This window comes from Podarcis muralis, chromosome 2 (genome assembly GCF_964188315.1).
Source record: "Podarcis muralis chromosome 2, rPodMur119.hap1.1, whole genome shotgun sequence".
Lineage (NCBI taxonomy): Eukaryota > Metazoa > Chordata > Lepidosauria > Squamata > Lacertidae > Podarcis > Podarcis muralis.
The window spans coordinates 37,476,643-37,494,451 of NC_135656.1; the positions used below are offsets into that span (position 1 = coordinate 37,476,643).

The window sequence follows — 17,809 nt, forward strand, 5'->3', positions numbered from 1 at the left end:
AATACATATGCCGCTCCGTCTTTGTGTAGGTGTATTTGCAGTTTTAAAGTGATTTTTTTTAAAAAAAAAAAAGTTCAAAACACACACTAAAAGTTCAGAACTGATCTGATCTCCTCTATCAGTCTCTGCCACTTCATTCCACAGAATTGGCCCAGGGGATCAGCCAAAGAGGCAACACCTACAATTTAGACGACCAACTTTCCGCCATTAGAACGGAAGGAAGCGATTCCTCCAGAACTAATCTATTTCCAGGTTTCACTAACAGCACAGAAAGCTGCCATGCAAACATGCCATAGCTCCCTGTGGGCTGTAGACAAAACAGGGCATTTTGAGAAATACCAACATGGCTGAAGTTTAAGGCAGCAGTTCTCCTGTAGAGAGAAAAGGATCTGCAGCACCTTCGATATCCAATTATACCTACACAGATCACAATGCCAATGTCATGGGGGGGGGGCACGTAGCCGAGGAGAAAACTGAATGTAAATTTCACATTAACCACATTTGAGGTCCAGGTCCAACCACTGCTACATACTTGCAAAAAAATTCACATACCCCCAGCCGACACCTCCCCCACCAACCCATTAACCATCTTGCAAACTTGTGGCCTTGTTGATCCTTCCCATCTTGAGATCAAAAGGAAGTGGCAATGAAGAGCTACAGAAAAGGAACACACCCTGAGCCATTTTCTGCTGACTTGCCTGTCAGTTTTTGGAATGGGTGGGCATCAAAACATTGTCAAGCAAAACAAAAGGGAAGGGAGAGGGGAGGAGACCAGCTGCAACCTCATACTTGTCTGGGCTACACAACAAACTCTGCAAGCTTGTGGCAATTCCTGCTTCGCCCCTCTCTCAAGGGGGGCGGGGGGCGGGGAGAGGCAGAGTCTGCCTGGCTGCCCGTCACAGGGACAATCAAAACAGAAGTAGTACCCGAAGACCACACACCTAAAACATCACACACAGAGATAAGTGTGTGCAGGCATACATGGAAACGTGACATGCTCTTCCGAAAAGACACGCACTCACTTTCCTACCTGACCATTAATCAGCACAAAGGTGAACAGTTTTTATTAGCAGATGCCAGTCATACTAGACGCCGCATTCAACTCTGCCTCAGTTTACCGCCTGTTAAATTGCACTAGCAGCCAGCGACTGCACAAGGATGCAAGATGAATGTGTTAAAGGGGCCTTCGTGCTTAATAACACGCCGTTTGCTCAAACTCACAGGCTTTCTTTTCAGAGAAGAATAAGCGCCCCAGACAGACCCCCGCGAACTGTACCCTCGTTTTCTCTCAAATCTTCTGCGAAGGGGGGAAGAGGCACCTCATCTCAGAGGCCTCTGTTTTAAAATCCACCCGTTTCATGACCTGGCCAAAACCAAAAAAGCAGGCAACTCACCAGCCTTAACAACCAACACCACCCCGCGGAGTCGAGGGGCCTTTGCTCAGTTTCTCCCCATCTCGTTTCTTTTCGCAATCCCCGAGCACAAGTCTCGCAATCCCAGCGGCGGGTGCGATGCGCGATTCCCGCCACACCACCAACACACCACCGGCCTCCGGCTGTTCCCCGCCGGGCTCGAACCACGACGGTAGAAGGAGCTCTGGGAAGGGGATGGAAACCCACACACGGGAACGAGCGGAACACGGGTGCGCCCCATTGGCAGGGGGGAAAGGGGGGTGGGAGAGAGTGCCTGCGCCGGGATCCCTTTCCTTCCCCTCCTCTTCGTCCTGCGCCCTCCCTCCCTCGCTCCCTGTCGGCTCTACCTACCCTCGAAGTCGGAGATGATACCTTCCAGGTGCGCGTTGACCGCCGGGTCGGACATCGCCGCGCTCGGCTCCGGATGGGCAATGCGCCCCCTCCCCAAGTTCCCGGCAAGGTCCCGAGCGCGGCGGCGGCGGCGCTGCGCGGCGGGGCTGGGCGCCTTCGGACGGCCCCCTAGCTGCGAGAGGGGCGGACAGGCGGTCGAGAGGGGCGGGCTGCCAAAGCTCTCGCAGGCAGGATCCCCCGCCCCGTGGGCTCGTCCTGTTGCACAGGCTCGAATGAATGGAGGCAGGCAGGCAAGGAAGGCAAGGCGAGCAGGGAAAGCGCGGCCCTCCCCGCCCCTCTGCTCTGGGCAGCTTCGCGTGCGCCCGCCCGGCTTCCCCTCCGCGCACTGGTTGCGCCGCACGCCTGTCAAGGCGAACCCGAGCAGGGCCAAGCCGACGAGAAAGCTGGGTGGGCAGGACGCGCGCGACTCCTCCTGCCCCCCTTCTCCAGCCGAGCCGAGGGGGATCCGAGCGAGCTCAGCCCCAGGCTCAAGGCAACGCCCCAAGCCCGCGAGGCACTCAGCCCAGGGGCGGGCCGGGCCGGGCTGGGCCGCCTTCTCCTCCAAAGATGCTCCAGCACCGAGGGGGCAAAAGCCTGGGCTCCGGAGACGCCACCCCCACCACTTGGAACAGCGCGAAAACTCAATCCAGGCAGCGGGGCGGGCGGGGGTGCTTTGGAGCATGTGTAGAGTACCTTTCCCTCACCAGTGCGGAAGCGGGCGCAAATGTCTAACCAGTCTCCCGATATAGCTTGGACTGCAGGCCAGGGCAGGCGTGCCAACGTAGAAATGGTGTGCTTTTTTGATTGATTGATTGATTGATTGACTGAACATCAGGAAGAACTTTCTGACAGTAAGATCCGGAAGACAGTGGAAAGGACTCCCTCGGGAGGTAGTGGACTCTCCTCCCTTGGATGTTTTAAAGCAGGAGTTGAATGGTCATCTTCCATGAATGCATTAGCGGAGATTCCTACATTGCAGGGGGGTTGGGCTAGATGACCCTCGGGATCCTTTCCAAACATAGTCTATGAGTATGTTTATTTAGCACTCCACATCTAGGCTAGCAGAACAAATCATTGGCATCTTTCTTTATACAGCTAGTGAGTGCAATCAGAGAGAGAGAAATGTTGATGATGTTGTGTTTAGACCTAGGACTACATCCTATACATCAGCTGAAGGCACAACACCGTTTTATTTATCTATCATCCTGCCACATTTGTATCTCAGGTCAAAGTAGCATAAAGGAAACAGTCTGTTTTTATTCTTACAACCACCCTGGGAGGTAGAGTGAGAGAGGTAGAGATGAGAAATAGCAGGAGCCAGGAAGAACCCACCTGAAAAGCAAATGAGTGGTTATCTTGTCTTAAGCTCCTTGGAAGAAAGAGGGGTATAAATATAATGAATCCAGTTACCTAAAATAAACAGGAAGAGAAATCCTATGGAGGAAAGGGAGAGTCAGCGGTGGAGGATCCACCATATCCTAAGCCTTGCTGGACACAGCAGAAGGTAGTGGAGCTGTCTTCCCTCTCCCTGTTTTTTCCCTATTGGAGAGAAAATGATTACAGCAGCTCCAGGGGTTATAGTTATTCTATCCTGTGAGGTGAACAGGAGGATTTGGAATCCATGACCCCCTATGAGGTACATGGTGGAGGTGGCAGAGGTTGCTGCCACCACAGTGAGGGGGACCTTCAGCCACAGACCCCTCCCACACCACCAGTGGAGGGGCCAGGTCCACAACAGCCAACATCCTCTCTGGGAGTTTAGGATTCTTCTTCTGCAAAGAAGGATGGTGAATGAATCCACAATAAGAGCAGTAAAGACAGGTATAAGGTCCAACAGGTACATAAGCTGCTTGTCATCATGCGATGATGCATTCTGTGGCACTTTCTGCTGGTAAGCTGATAACCCTTTCCCAGCTGGATGAATAGGTCTATGCCATGGGTGTCTCTTTTTATTGTTTTTAAATTCATTTGCTGCTATTTTCTGTGATGCTTTCAACTGTTTTCATCTGTTTTATTGCATTGCATATGGTGCCTTGAGAGGGCAATTTATTATTATTATTGATAATAACCTTTTTCATGTTTACAACATTCTAAGAACATCTGTTAACAATTTATAAATGTCATCTAAAATCCAACTCATAATACAAAAGTCTGCCTGATTTCTCTATAGTGACACAATCTTTCCAGCACTGGTGAAACTTTCCATGTTTAACTATCTGTTTTTATTCACAGCATGACACAGAGGACTTTTTTTTTTTTTTTTTAATGGAACAGAACTGCTTTCTTTCTTTTTTAAGAAGAAAAGAAAGAAATCAGAATAATGCCCTCAGCAGGATTCTGTTTAATCTGAGTTAGGAAAAAGTTTGTATCTGCCATACTTTATGAGATCAAAAAGAACAATAAGGGAGCTCTGCCTGCATTGAATGCTTCAAATGGTTTTTGGCTTTAAGTGTGGAACTGTTAAACCACAACATTACAGAGACCTTTGTGCACTCCAGGTCAGTTTGCAATAGAAGTGTTTTCAAAATACGTGGACATCCTTTATACGTATCAGCAATACATGACAGCATTTAGAAGCGGACCAGTGCCTGCTTTACTGAATGAGCTCACTTGTGCATTTCAGAATCAAAGGTGTTACCAGAGATTGACAAGTGGAAGTGCTCCTTTTGCACTGCTGGTGTCACTTCCTTAGTCCAGCTGCCAGGACTTGCTCCTCCAAAAACATCACAGCTGGAGGGAGAGCTAGCTATTGTTCAATGAAGAGTAGGGCTACAACCCAGTGGAAGAGCAACACTTTGCCTGCAGAGGGTCTCACGGTCAATCCCTCCATGCAGGGCTGAGAGAGACCCCTGTCTGCAACCCTGGAGAGTTGCTGTCAGTCAGTGTAGACAATACTGAGCTAGATGGACTATTGATCTGACTCAGTATAAGGCAGCAACTTCCTGTGTTCCTTTGTACACAGTACAGCAGGCAAGCTGGCTGATCAGTGCCAACAAACTTGGCAGTGGCTCTGAAAGGAAGCTGATGTTTCCTTCTCATACAGTGCCAAAGCATCAGAGTTGCATGTACAATCCCTTTCAGAGACTTTTCCCCAGTGTGTGAGATTTTGATAAATGCTCTTGACTTGAAGAATTGAATGCAAGAAGGGAACTAAAGGTCAGTTGTTCAGATATTAACCTAGGCCAAAATATTACACCAAGGTGGTGCCACCTCTTTTCCTTCTGGTCCTGCCTTTTCCATGAACTCTTTGGCTTGAATTTTTAAGGCTTGTGGTATTTAAACTGGGACATGGGTGGCGCTGTGGGTTAAACCACAGAGCCTAGGACTTGCTGATCAGAAGGTCGGCAGTTTGAATCCCCGTGACAGGGTGAGCTCTCGTGGCTCAGTCCCTGCTCCTACCAACCTAGCAGTTCGAAAGCACATCAAAGTGCAAGTAGATAAATAGGTACCGCTCTGGTGGGAAGGTAAACGGTGTTTCCATGCACTGCTCTGGTTTGCCAGAAGCGGCTTAGTCATGCTGGCCACATGACCCGGAAGCTGTATGCCGGCTCCCTCGGTCAATAAAGTGAGATGAGCGCCGCAACTCCAGAGTCGGCCACGACTGGACCTAATGGTCAGGGGTCTCTTTACCTTTACCTATTTAAACTGCTCATTTCATTGTCATGTAGTGAGGCTGAACCTCAACAAGCAATGTGAAGCTCATTCCTGAAGTAAAGGGCCAAACTACATGTAATGTTGTTCATGCTGTTTTTTGCTTAAGCAGCAGTGAGGCCACAATCCAAATGCATGGCTGATCCAGAGCACATTCCTGTATCAGTTTCCTGCTGCAAACCCTGAGGAGGATGTTCAGATTCAGGCCCCACAACTGTTATTCCTTCCAAATAAAAGTGTCCAGTTTTAGCATGCTGTCGCAAAAGCATAAACAACCATAGTAGGCAGTTTGGGGCCTTTATGGCTTGGCAACAGTACAGACCCAGTGCTTTTGAGGGGCACCAGTCAGCTAAACCTCAACACTTTGAAGTTGAGTTAATTTCAAAGAGCCGTAATTTCTGTACTAAACTATCCCAATGGAATCAACAGGGCTTACAAACAACAAAATTGACTGCAATGTCTCCAAGCTACTGAAAAGGTCTGTTATATTTTCTGGGTCAATACTATCCTGCAGGGCCATTCAGCAACTGCACTACTGTGATATCACTTACAGATAACACATCTAAGGTTAAGGCTACACTACACCTGATTTGTGGGAGTGGGGAGGAAAGAGCATGGATAATTTACTTGGAAAGCCACCCCCCCTCTCCCCTAATTCAGCACCTTCTAAGGCTGGGCTATTCCACAGTAAGGCTTCAATGCTATCCACACTTACTTAGAAGTTAACTTCCTTCCAATAAACCATGCACAATAAAACCACGCATCCAATTAATTTCCATAGTGCGGGGAGGGAGCCAGGTCAAACTTACAAAGACCTCACTTTGACTAGATCATGGTTATATATATATATATATAGCTTTGTGAAAGACAATTACTTGCAGTCTGCAGAAAAATAGCTTTTACGACACTGAATCTCCCAGAGATTTCATAAATAGAGAGGGAGAGGAAGTGAAGTCATCAAGAGGAAATCAGCCTACTTTCTCTATGTTTATTTGGGAAAATGACACCCTTACTTGCAAAGCCTGGGAAACAGAATGGAATAACAGGAAAATCCCACACCCTTTAGAACCAGGATTAGAGAGAGACACTAGAGGGCAAGTCATGTGGTCATGCTTTTGCTCTTCAGCTAAGACTATGCTCTCCTTAGGGTGTGGATTTATTTTATTTTTTTAAAAGTCTATTAAATCTCACTTTGTTTCACAACTGTTTATACATAAAGTTAGCAGACAACATCAAAACATCATTTGCCAGAAGGCACACAGCCTAAACAGTGAAGCATCACTTCACAGAAGACATGTGGTCTAGCCTTAGGTAGCATCTCTAATATCAGAGACAGGTGCTGTGGTTGCATGTATGTAAATGTGAGAGAGGAAGAGGTGTGAGTGCATGTGTACGTGAGAGACAAGTGGAAGAGGGAGCGAGAGTAGTGTCAGTTTCTGAAGCTAAACTGCATCACCATTCAGTCATTTCTCCCAACCTTTGCCAAGCCATTGTCTTTCTCTTACACATGGAAAGAGGCACAGTACAATGGGAAACCTGCATGCATCATAATGACAGCAGGTATCAGTCATCCATTGGCAGCCATTCTACAAATAGCCTGGCTGACTTCAGGGCTATACAGTTTAGGCAGGAGAGTGTTATATTTTTTATCACTGCCTCATTTGAAATGCACTTTGCTTGCCCCCTAATGACTTTAATGAACATATGGCACCGGGTGGGCTGGGGTGGTTTTCTGCCCTGCTCAGCTTTTCCACATGCATGTTGGATGCAGACAGCTCTTGCTCCTTATTACCCATAAATTTGAGAGAGGCAGGCAGTAACCTTCCGCTCTTCTGTATTCAGAAATGTATTGTTCATGGATAAAACGAATGTGCCCGGGTGAGGTGAAGATGGTACATGGCAGAAACAGAAATGCAGAAACAGGCTGGTCTTGTTTCTGGCATTTCCACACCAGATCCCAATTACAGAGCCTATAGGAGAAAGATTAAATAAGTCCCCCCCTCCTCCACCCTGTGTTGCCAAATGGTTTTCATTCTCATTTTCAGACTCTTGGAAATTTATTTCTGGGGTGGAGGGGGGTGGGAAGAGAAGGAGAAAATGAGATTTCCATACCTAACGCAAGAAGAGGCTTCTGGGGCTTTCGGACAGCAATTCCAGCTGCTGTCCCTTCTTCCGCACACATTTTGTATCTGCACAGGCATAAATTCCTCTCCCTTCCATGTCAATGAGCTTCTGTTTGCTACAGGCAACAGTTCACCTGCAGCTTTGTCTGCATAATGATGCCTACCAGTCACTGGGGAGCACAAGCAGGGAATGCGCTGTTGCGCTCAGGTCCTGCTTGCTTGTGGGCTTCCCACAGGCATCTGACTGGCCCCTGTGAGAACAGGATGCTAGACTAGATGGGCCTTTGACCTGATCTAGCAGGACTCTTCTTATGTTGTTAACATTCCTGTAAGAAGAAACAAGAAACTGCTGCTGAGGGATGAGGAACCTGGTCCCCTTCATATGCTGCTGGACTCCAACTCCTAACGCAATAGCCAGCATGACAGGTGTCCAGGGATGATGTGATGTTCCAACAACACCTGGAGGGCTAAAGATTCAACACCCTTGGTTCAGAGATGTTTTCCAACTCATCACTCCTAACATGTGGTGGGCTGACCATGTTCTCCATTGTAGGGCACGTGCCAAAGCTCAGACACCAGAAGAAGCTCACTGTTGACTCCCTCAAATCATCCTGGCCCTGGTCCTCTTCTAAGTCCTGGTTCACTGGTAATGCTAAGTCAAACTATGGCTAAGCAAGAATGTGCAAGCACACAAGTACTTGCAGGAAAAATTGCAGCCACTTCTCTCCTCATCTAGTCTTTCATTCAAACCGTGGGTTGTAGTCAAAGTTTGTTCTTGGCTTGCCAAACATGGTTTGTCTGTGGGAGACAAAGAACAAACCTGGGTTCAGGTGTAGCACTTGGCCAAACTGGAGCTGAGCTGCGCATAGCACAGCTAGCAGGAGGAAGAGCGAAGTAGCCACTCCTGTTACTTAGCCATGGTTTGACTTTGTGTGATGTGTGAGTTGGGCTTTACACGAGCAGTGGCATAAGCAAGGAGAAGGCACACCAGCCTCCAACAGTCTTCAGCTCTCCTTCTGGACAATGGGTACAAGCCAGGATTCAGCAAAAGAAGGCAAGTGAATGAGCAACAATGACAGTGGCAAGCAAGTGGTCCCAGTCAGGGAATTGAGGACCCCAACTGAGGGTGTCTTATCCAAAAGCCCCCTGAAATCTGGAGGTGACACTTGAGTTGGGTCAAGTAAGCTTCTGTGCTGTAAATGTACAGAAATATTTTTGTTAGCCTAGAGCAAATGTATGGGATCAGCTTAAGGAAAGAGATTCATATCCTTTGTAAATTTCAGTATTTTCCAGGCAGGAACCTGACAGGAAAAAATGACTATGAGGTTTCCTCTTTCCTGTATTCTTTCTGATTTTTTAATGTCATTCTTTTCTCATTGCTGTACAGAGACGTCACCTAGATCAGGGTTTGGGAAGAAGGTAAATGGTAGATCTCTGGGTGATTTGTAATAGATCGGCAAGCATTTCTTATTTTTGGTGCTAGAGCTCACCATGTGAATGAGATTATTTTTCCATATGCCACTACAGACATCCATGAAAAATGGTCTGGGGTGGCTTGGAAAATAATAATAATCACCCTCTTGCATTGTTGAGGCATTACATACAAACAACTAACCATGCAATGCAGGGTCTATTTTCCCTGAGTACAGATTTTGTTGGCAGTTACTGGATCTATACCTAATAACAAAATTTATCTGCCAGTTACATGTTGCAATATACTTGGGAGCTGGCTCAGATATTGTTCCAGGTCATACACTGAACTTTGAAATTCTGAACCTGTTGGGCTATTATGCCAATATGACATCTAAGTGTGAAAATGTGTTTTCTGGCCTCTAGGGAATCATATTTGAAGTTAACAATAAAACATTCCTTTGACTGGGCAGATCTCCAGATTGGCTCTCCTTCTGCACTAGAAGTGAAATTTAGGTGGTTTGCTTCTGCTCTTCTGATATACAATGAAAAAGAAGCGTACCTGACAAATGTTAAAGGATATAAAAGATCCCAATTGGAAGCCCCATTGCTGAGTTGGCTCAGGACCATTGAATGAAGTGCAAAAGCATCAAGGGCTCATCAGAGCACCTTCTATCAGAGATATTCTCTCTCACACACATACTTTCCTCTACCAGAGGCAGGTGGCACACACAGCACATTTATGTCCCGTTTTCTTTTGAGGGAAACATTTGCTAAATGAAAGCAAAAGAAAAGCAAGGGAGGAAAGAAAAAGGAAGGGGGGAATAATTAAAACCTTCCTGTTTCCTTTCTTAGCTGTAGGAGGGGAGCATGTCCCTGGGCTTCCTTTGGTATGGCGAAATATGTACTTAAGATATATAGTAAAGGGAGTTCCTGTCTAATCTATGGGAAATTGGGACTGTGTCTCTGTAATGAGGGAGAGACGGAACAGAGAGAAGCAGAGCAAAAGGCCAGGCAATCATTATAAAGGGATGGAGGGATCCATCATGGATGGATGGGGGATGTGTGGTGGTGATGCAGGGGTGATGGGGAGGCAGAAGGAGGACTTACAGAAATGAAACAGGAAGCAATTAGAGAGGGGGAGTACTAAGCTGACACTACATGCAACTGGCTTCCCATCCTTAGTAAACAAGCTCAAGCAAGGAGGTGGCAAGCCGTGTTCAACAAACCTGGAGCCACACTTTCAAACAGTCTATCAGCCCATCTTAGCTAATGCTTTGCTTCTTGACAAAACACAGTCCTTATGAGCTCCTTGTTTGGACAAGGGTCCCCCTGGCGGGGCTTGCACGCTCAGGTTCAGTGGGGCTTCTCCACACTGCCTCTGACCATCTTCTTGAGTGAAAAGTGAAAAGTGACTGTGGTGAACCTGAGTCAAGGAAACAGGCCCCTTCCCAGAGCCAGTCCTCAACACAAGGTTATTTTTATTCAAATTGTCTTGAAAATAATTCCAGAATTTAATCCAGATCAAATGATGATGACGATGATTGGGGCAGGGGATTGACTTGAGTCGATGTTGTTTATGTTTGAAGAAAGTGACAGATCTGAAAAGCACTGAAGCTGCATTGATTTGCCCCCTGGCAAAGTACTAGCTTGAGACATACAACAGTTGGTCCCAGAGTTGCCAGACCCTGCTTTTTGGCAGTAGAGAGGCAGAGGTAGGCAACAGCTCTATATCTGTGTGGGTTTATTTAATACCCAATTTACATACTGATGTGTTATTTGCCATGCTGTAGTGAACACACACACAGTAGGACAGCTCCCATGTGCTTCAAAAGGGCTTGTGCAGGAGAACTTTGTGGATGGATTGTTGGTCTTTGCCTTGACCCCTGTGCTTGACAGGTGGGCAACTCCAGCCACCTATTAGATTGTGGAGGGCAAGGTAAATTAAAGATCCAGTCTGCCAGGTAAATCCATTTCCCCTTCTTTGGCATACAGTGTACAGCTTTTGGTTCAGTCTTCTTGCTCATCTAGGAACACTCAGCTAGCATCTCATAGCAAGATAGGGAACTACATTATACCATGTCACACCACTGGCCCATATTGCACAACACGGGCAATGGCTCTGCAGGATTTGATCCAGGAGACATTCCAAGTCTTACCTGAAGATGCCAGGGATTGCACCTGAAACTTTCAGCATGCAGAACATGTGTTCAACCACTGAGTTACAGCCCCTGTAGTCTCACACTATCAACAGAAGCTATAGCATCATTTGGTTGCCTTTGTGGTCATATCCATAAATATGCTGCTGCTGCAACAACAACAACAACAACAACAACAACAACAACAACAACAACAAACAACAACAACAACAACAACAACAACTCCTCTTATCCCAATCAGGAAAATATGAGCAAATCCATACACAAAGTTGGTCAGGAGTTCTATGTTATAATTCAGTGACTGGAATGGCCTCATTCTGCAGTTTATCCCTACAAGGCATATTTACATATACTATATTTACTTGGCTCTATCCTCGTATACATTTTTGTTGTTGTGAATATGCCAGACAGGGACATACGCCTGAACTATGTATTCATATTGTTGCCATATATTCATGAAGAAGCAGTTACCGCTCCGCCTTGAAATCTCATCTAACCTCAATAAGCAACTTAGCAGACACCAGCAATGCCATGCTAATTCATTTTCCTGAAGGGAGGGAAATTACTTACCGTAATCATTCCCAAGACAGCAAAGTGAAATCAGAGATCTGGTGATACTAAAAAGTTATTAAAGCTAGTGGGGAATTTGGGAAAACAGCAATGAGCTGACAAGCATGTGATGGTCTGGAAGAGATTTGTTTCCAGGGACACATAGTAATTCAGGTCTTTTAAAGGGGGTACATAGCAATGCCAAGGAAAGTTTAGAGCAGCCTCCCTCAACCCAGTGTCCTCCAAATAATTCTGAACTACAATGCTCAGCATCCCTGATCATTGGCCATGTTGGCTGGGGTTGATCAGGGTTGTAGCCCAAACCATCTGGAGGGCATCAGCTCCAGAAAGGTTGCTCTAGAACAGGCACGTCCAACTCCGAAGAGACTGTGATCTACTCCCAGTATAAAAAACCTGGCAGTGATCTACCCATTGTCTTTGCCAAGAGTTGCTGAGCTTTTTGGGGGTAAGGCTGCCCAGAATTGTTGAGCACCTGCGATGTTGGTTGGACATGCCTGCTCTAGAACAAACACTATTAGGTATAACAGAACTGTTCAGAACGTCAGAGTCACATTGCTGGAAAGGACATGAGGACCAAGACATCTTCCTTGGGTGACCAGCCTATGCCACTCTAGACTGATGTTCATCCCACCTCTCTTTAAATGAAGGCAGGGCCCAAGATTCCATAACTTCTCTGAAGAACTTATTTCATTGCCAAGCTGTGGGCGCATGTCTACATTTCAAATTTATTACTACTACTACTCATGATCCGCCCTTCATGTTAAGGTCCCAGGACAGGTTGCAACATTAAAACACAACATTTAAAAAGCTTTAAACAATTTACAATCGCAAAAATAAGGTGGGTCCTGAAAACATATACCTCAAGTGCCAAAAGCCAGGGTAAAAATGTGCATCTTCAGCATCCTCTGGAAGCTGTATAATGAAGGTGCCAGGCACACTCTGTGAGGAGGGGGTTCTACAGCTAAGGGCCTGGAAAGGAACTGGCAATCAGTGCAGCTGTTTTGAAGCAAGGGTTATATAATATCTAAATGGAACCTCAGTCAGTAATCTGGCTCCTGCATATTGGACCCTTTGAAGCTTCCAAGTCCTCTTCCAAGGCAGCCCCACACAGAGCACATTGCAACAATCCATTCTGGAAGTTACCACAGCATGGAGCACATGTAAACCAGTTTCAAATTCTTAGTGCAAGATATTTTGACATTTTGGCCCATGATGTGGCTCTAAGTTCTGGTTTGCACTTTGTCCTCCAGTGTTTTGCTTTTGGCTCCTGATTTAGCCATGTTCCTTCCCTCCCATACTGACTGTGTGAACCCTGGCAGCAATAACCCATTTCAGCTTGAGATAGGAATCTGTTGCACTCCAGATTCCCACCCCAAATGCCTGTCACCCTGATATCTCTGCAGCAGGTAAGACCTTCTCTTTGTTCTTTCCCATTTTCATAGTGTCAAAAATCTACTGACACTCAGCAAATGACTCTCGTCCAGCCCCACAATAGACACTGACAAGCATTTGTTACAGCTCATAAAGGTTCAAGCACGATTTCTGCTCCTGCTCTTTTATCTCACTGTCCTGCTGGCATTGAGCCAATGGAGGAGAATACTAATGGGAAGAAGGGGATTTCTCTTAATGCTGGAGAGGCACCACCATCCCTGGAAAAGCTGGCAAGAGGAAGTCATTCAGCCCACTTAGCTGGGTTCTGATAATCAAGTGGATTTGTGGTTGCTGATTTACCTGGCACCTTCCCCAGCCCTGGGCTCAAAACGGCTCAGCAGGAAGCTTGGAGAGGAACCCTGAAGATACAGCAGCGCCTGGCTCACAGTGCTAATTAAGAAGCAAAAGAGCAACTTGATTGGCAGTTGTTAGCCATTTAGCGTTACATGTTCAGCCCCCCTCAGTTATTTTGAAACTGGAAGCTGCAAGCTTTGCTCGCTCTCTGCATGCTACTCGGATTTGATCGCTGGAGCCGAATGGCTGCTGTGCTCGTTCTGCTTTTAATGACCAGCACCAGAAAAACACCTTTGTCTGCCAAAGATGGGGCCTGGTGAAGGGTCACTCCTGTTTCCTGCACAGCTTGAGAGATTTCTAAAGCTCTTGAAGTTGTGCTTCCAGGGTTTGTTTTTAAAAAAATACTACTACTAAATGTCCGGGCTCTGCTTAAAAAAGGCGAGAAGCGAACCATGTCTTTCAACAGAAGAAAAGAAAGACGTATTAACTGGTCAAACCCAGCTGACCAACAGCAGGTGCCTTGCCAGGCAACTGAACAGAAGGAATAAATGAGCTGCCTTCCTAAGCACCTGAACCAGAATGTCGACCTACATCTTGGGATCCACATCCATTTTTACTTCAGAATACAAAAGGCCCATGTTGACTGAAATGAGCTCCCAAATGGAGTGGGAGTGTTGCACGTTTATTTTTTTAAAGAAAAAAAATGCTATGGAATTGAAACACCATCCAACCATTTTCAGATGAAATTAACACAGTGCTGAAGAGCCATGGGGTTTTTAATGCTCTTGTCTGTTAGGAAGTGAGGTGTGAGAAGCAGCTCTCTCTCTCATGGGGAATTTTAAGCTTTTTATGTGGTGTGGCTTCACGTGTTGTTGTTTTTTACAAGGTGGAGAAGGGGAAACGGTCAGAGCAGCTTTTTAGCAGATAGTAGCTTCCCAGTAGAGACTAACGACAAAAGCACGGGGTTAACTAGAGATTCCCTCTGCTTAGAAGAGTGACCGTGGAGGCGGTGTGGGCTTGAACACAGTCCAGGGAGGTCTTATCCAACTCTCCTGGAAAGTCTGTCCATCTACGGAAAGTGCCTTGGCTGGAAGAGCCATTAGAAGATGAGCTGGTTTATGTCTCCAGTGCCTGCCCCTGAAGATACATGGGGTTCCTGGAAGTTTTCAGCTAATGGGAGGAACAGGCACACAGGCCTGTCACTTGCATTATCTTAAAAGCCACTTGGGGCATCTGCTGACTGTTAAGACCCTGCTCTTGGCTTTCAGAGGGATCTTGCTGCAGCGAGATGGAAAGTGCAGTGGAGAATTTTATTAGGCCTGGATTTTCCTTTCCCACGGATTTTCACCAAAGCTTTTCCCCCACCCCTCTTTCCCCTCCTGTTCTGTTTTTAGTGTCACAAGGTACTCCTCAGTGTTTAAAATCATAAGATAGCTCTGCTGTGGGCAAAGGTGCTGCCAAGTACAAACACTTCTGCTGTGAAAAAAGCTATTGATTTACTCTTTGAATTATGAGCCAATGGGGGAGCCATTCAATATACACTTAGGTTTCTATAGACAGCCATCAAAAATCCTCCCTAAAGCCAATCTCTTCTGTCAAAAAGGGGGGGGGGGCTTCCAGGTAGATGAGATATCTCACACATGGAGCATTCAGATCTGGTTTTTCTATGCAGGCAATTGGCACAGAAGGCTACATACATACACACACTTATAATGTTGTGCTTTTCATAACTTATACTATGGCTTCCCATCCACATCAGAGGGTGGCCCTGGGTGGCATGCTTCCACGCTGTGTGTGATCCCCCATTCTCCACTACGTTTTCCCAATTTTGGGAGGGGCTTGCACTTGCTGCTAACCCCCCCCCCCCTCCGCAGGCCAGAAGTTCTCCATCCCTCATTTAAGGTTAATCACAATCTAGATTCTCAGAAATAAATGAATGTGGAATTGATGCTGCTCACTCATACAAGTTTTCAGCAACATCCACACAACACTGTTTGACATTTTAAATCGTTATGTGTTGGGTCCCGCACACCACTTTTATAAAGTGCACTGCTTGTAATAAAAATGACACTGACAATGTTTTTCTCCTTTCACCCCTGCAACTAATCTTCCTACAATTTCAAATGCATAAATACACAGGCAGATAAATATACACACACACAGGGGGAGGAATGGACAGTCGCCATGCCACTTTCATGCCCTTTTGCTCTATGAGTTGAGTTAAAGATGTTTCCACCAGGAGCAGAGGCTTGTGCAGGTTAAGGGAAGAAGGACGGTTCTGCTCTCTGAAACACCACCAATGGCAGCAATGGTTAGAGGAGACTAGCTAAAGGATGGGAGACTGACATTCCTCAAGCAGCAGTAGATGCCCTTGTTAGATGGAAGATGTTTAGAGCACAGCAGCTCCCCTTTGAAGAAAGTGACCTGCTTTCCAGTACATGCGGATTACATATTACTCCATTAGCATTGCATAACACAAATAAAACAAACAGAAATCATGTGGTTGCTGGAAGCACCCAACAGTGGCCCAGAATGAAACCCACAAGTTTTGTTAGCATTTCTGATCCTAAACAGAGAATTGCTTCCCATCCCTTCCCAGGCTTCCCTGGCTGAAAACAAAGATTTTTGCTTAGAGAAGCATCATGCATCGGCTTTATTGTTTCATAATTTATAAGCAAATGTTTTTGTAGTAATTGCTGCTTTGCAGGGACAGACCCCTATGATGAGTCAGTGAAACGCACAGATATCAGGCCTGACAGCTGTTGGAATGGGTTGCCCCACAGTGCGGCCCAGTAGCTGTTGCAAAGACTTGATGGCTTCAAGTTTGTTCAGGGCCTCCACTAACATTTCCTTATCTGGAGCATTATAGTTTCCTTAATTGGAAAACTTTTGCTGTTGTTGAGAATGTGTATATGGGTGCAGATGGATGGAAGTGCCTGGGTATCACAGTGGGCAGCTAAACCAGAACTGTGGGAGGCAGCAAAGCTAGTCCTTCCAGAATTCAGGAGCTTCTCCCATCCCACAATATTACAGTGGACACTTGGGTTGCAAACAGGTTGTGATTCGGCGCGTCTGCACATGTGCAAAGCACAATTTAGCGCTTCTGTGCATACGTGACCGCTGAAACCCGGAAGTAACCTGTTCTGGTACTTCTGGGTTTCAGTGGTCCACAACCCGAAAAAATGCAACCTGAAGCATCTGTAACCTGAGGTATGACTGTAGCTTTGTACTCCTCCTCAAGAGTTACACATGCTGCTTCCAAATATTTGCCCTCAGCCTCCTTCCTTCCCTGTATGTCCTCCCTCTCCCCCTACTTTCGCTGCCTTTGTAGACCTTTGGGCAGGGCCTGTCTTGATTTTCCATCAATTACACACAATTTCGATCTTGCAAATGCTATGACTGTAACTAGCGCTGCCATTACCCTGGCCAAAGGCAGTGCAGCTCAGGCAAATTCTGTATCCTCTTCTCTGGGTATGTGGTGGATGGGCTGGGGGGCGATGGTGGGGCAGCAGGGAGGCAACACAGTGAAAAGTCAGTGTTGTATTGTGTGCCGACAGTGGGAGACAGATGTGTACCAATCACACATCTGTTCCACTTCAGCACAGCCATCTGGACACGTTTTTAGCTGCAGATTCCTCCTTAGACACAGGGAGAAGCTTAAAATCAGGCTGTGTGTCTTGCTACAGGCTCCTTGTGTCAGCAATTCTTCCCCTGCCTTTTCTCTCCTGCTGGAATCCCTCCTTGTAATCCGCACTAATTCTCTGCCTCTTTTCCATATCTACGGGCCTCTAATCCTCTCTGCTCTTCTCCAGTGATGTGTAAACAAAGCCACTGCTGAGAGGTTAAGGGAGCATTTAAAGAGACTCGGAGGCTCAGAAGAGCAAACATTGAGCCCCCGGAAAAGGCAGGCTCAAGCCTCAGTGCACAGAGGCTGGAAAGAAGGAAGGAAGGAGCTTGGCCTGTTCCTTGCGAATTTGATCAGCTGGCACGTTTGAAGGGTGCTCGTTCTGTTTCCCAGAGAAGGGCACCTTATTGTTCTTGCTCCTGGCAGCTGATTATTTACTGCATAACTGCTGGCACCCCTCACCCCACCCCCAGCGCTTTCCAAGGAGCACACTAGCTTGCTGCACCCCAGAGCTCTCCTTGGGGACAATGCCTGGGATGATGCAGCCATCAAACCATTTCTCCTGCCAGAAATTATGTGCACACCAAAGCCCATCAGCAGTCAAATTTCCCCAAGGCTTCCCATATGCAACATGGGCTGGAGGTTTCATTGAAAAGCAAAGACTGCCACCTAGTGGCATTGTGGAGTCTCAGTAGAACAAAGCAAGATTTTATTTATTTATTTTTAAATTTGTTTTGAGAATTA

General features: G+C 46.5%; 1 protein-coding gene across 4 annotated transcripts in view; it reads right to left on the reverse strand.

Annotated features, from left to right (window-relative positions):
- Positions 1-17,809, reverse strand: part of SEPTIN9 (septin 9) — a 212,887-nt gene that overhangs the window by 123,697 nt on the left and 71,381 nt on the right. Inside the window, exon 1 of one of the 4 annotated variants that reach the window (XM_028717048.2) lies at positions 1,764-2,477. The exons of the other annotated variants lie outside the window; for them this stretch is intronic. Within the exon in view, the coding sequence (XP_028572881.2) occupies positions 1,764-1,818 (55 nt within the window). The 5' untranslated portion in view covers positions 1,819-2,477. Of the gene's footprint in view, positions 1-1,763; positions 2,478-17,809 lie in introns of those variants that run through there. 4 annotated transcript variants of the gene reach the window in all.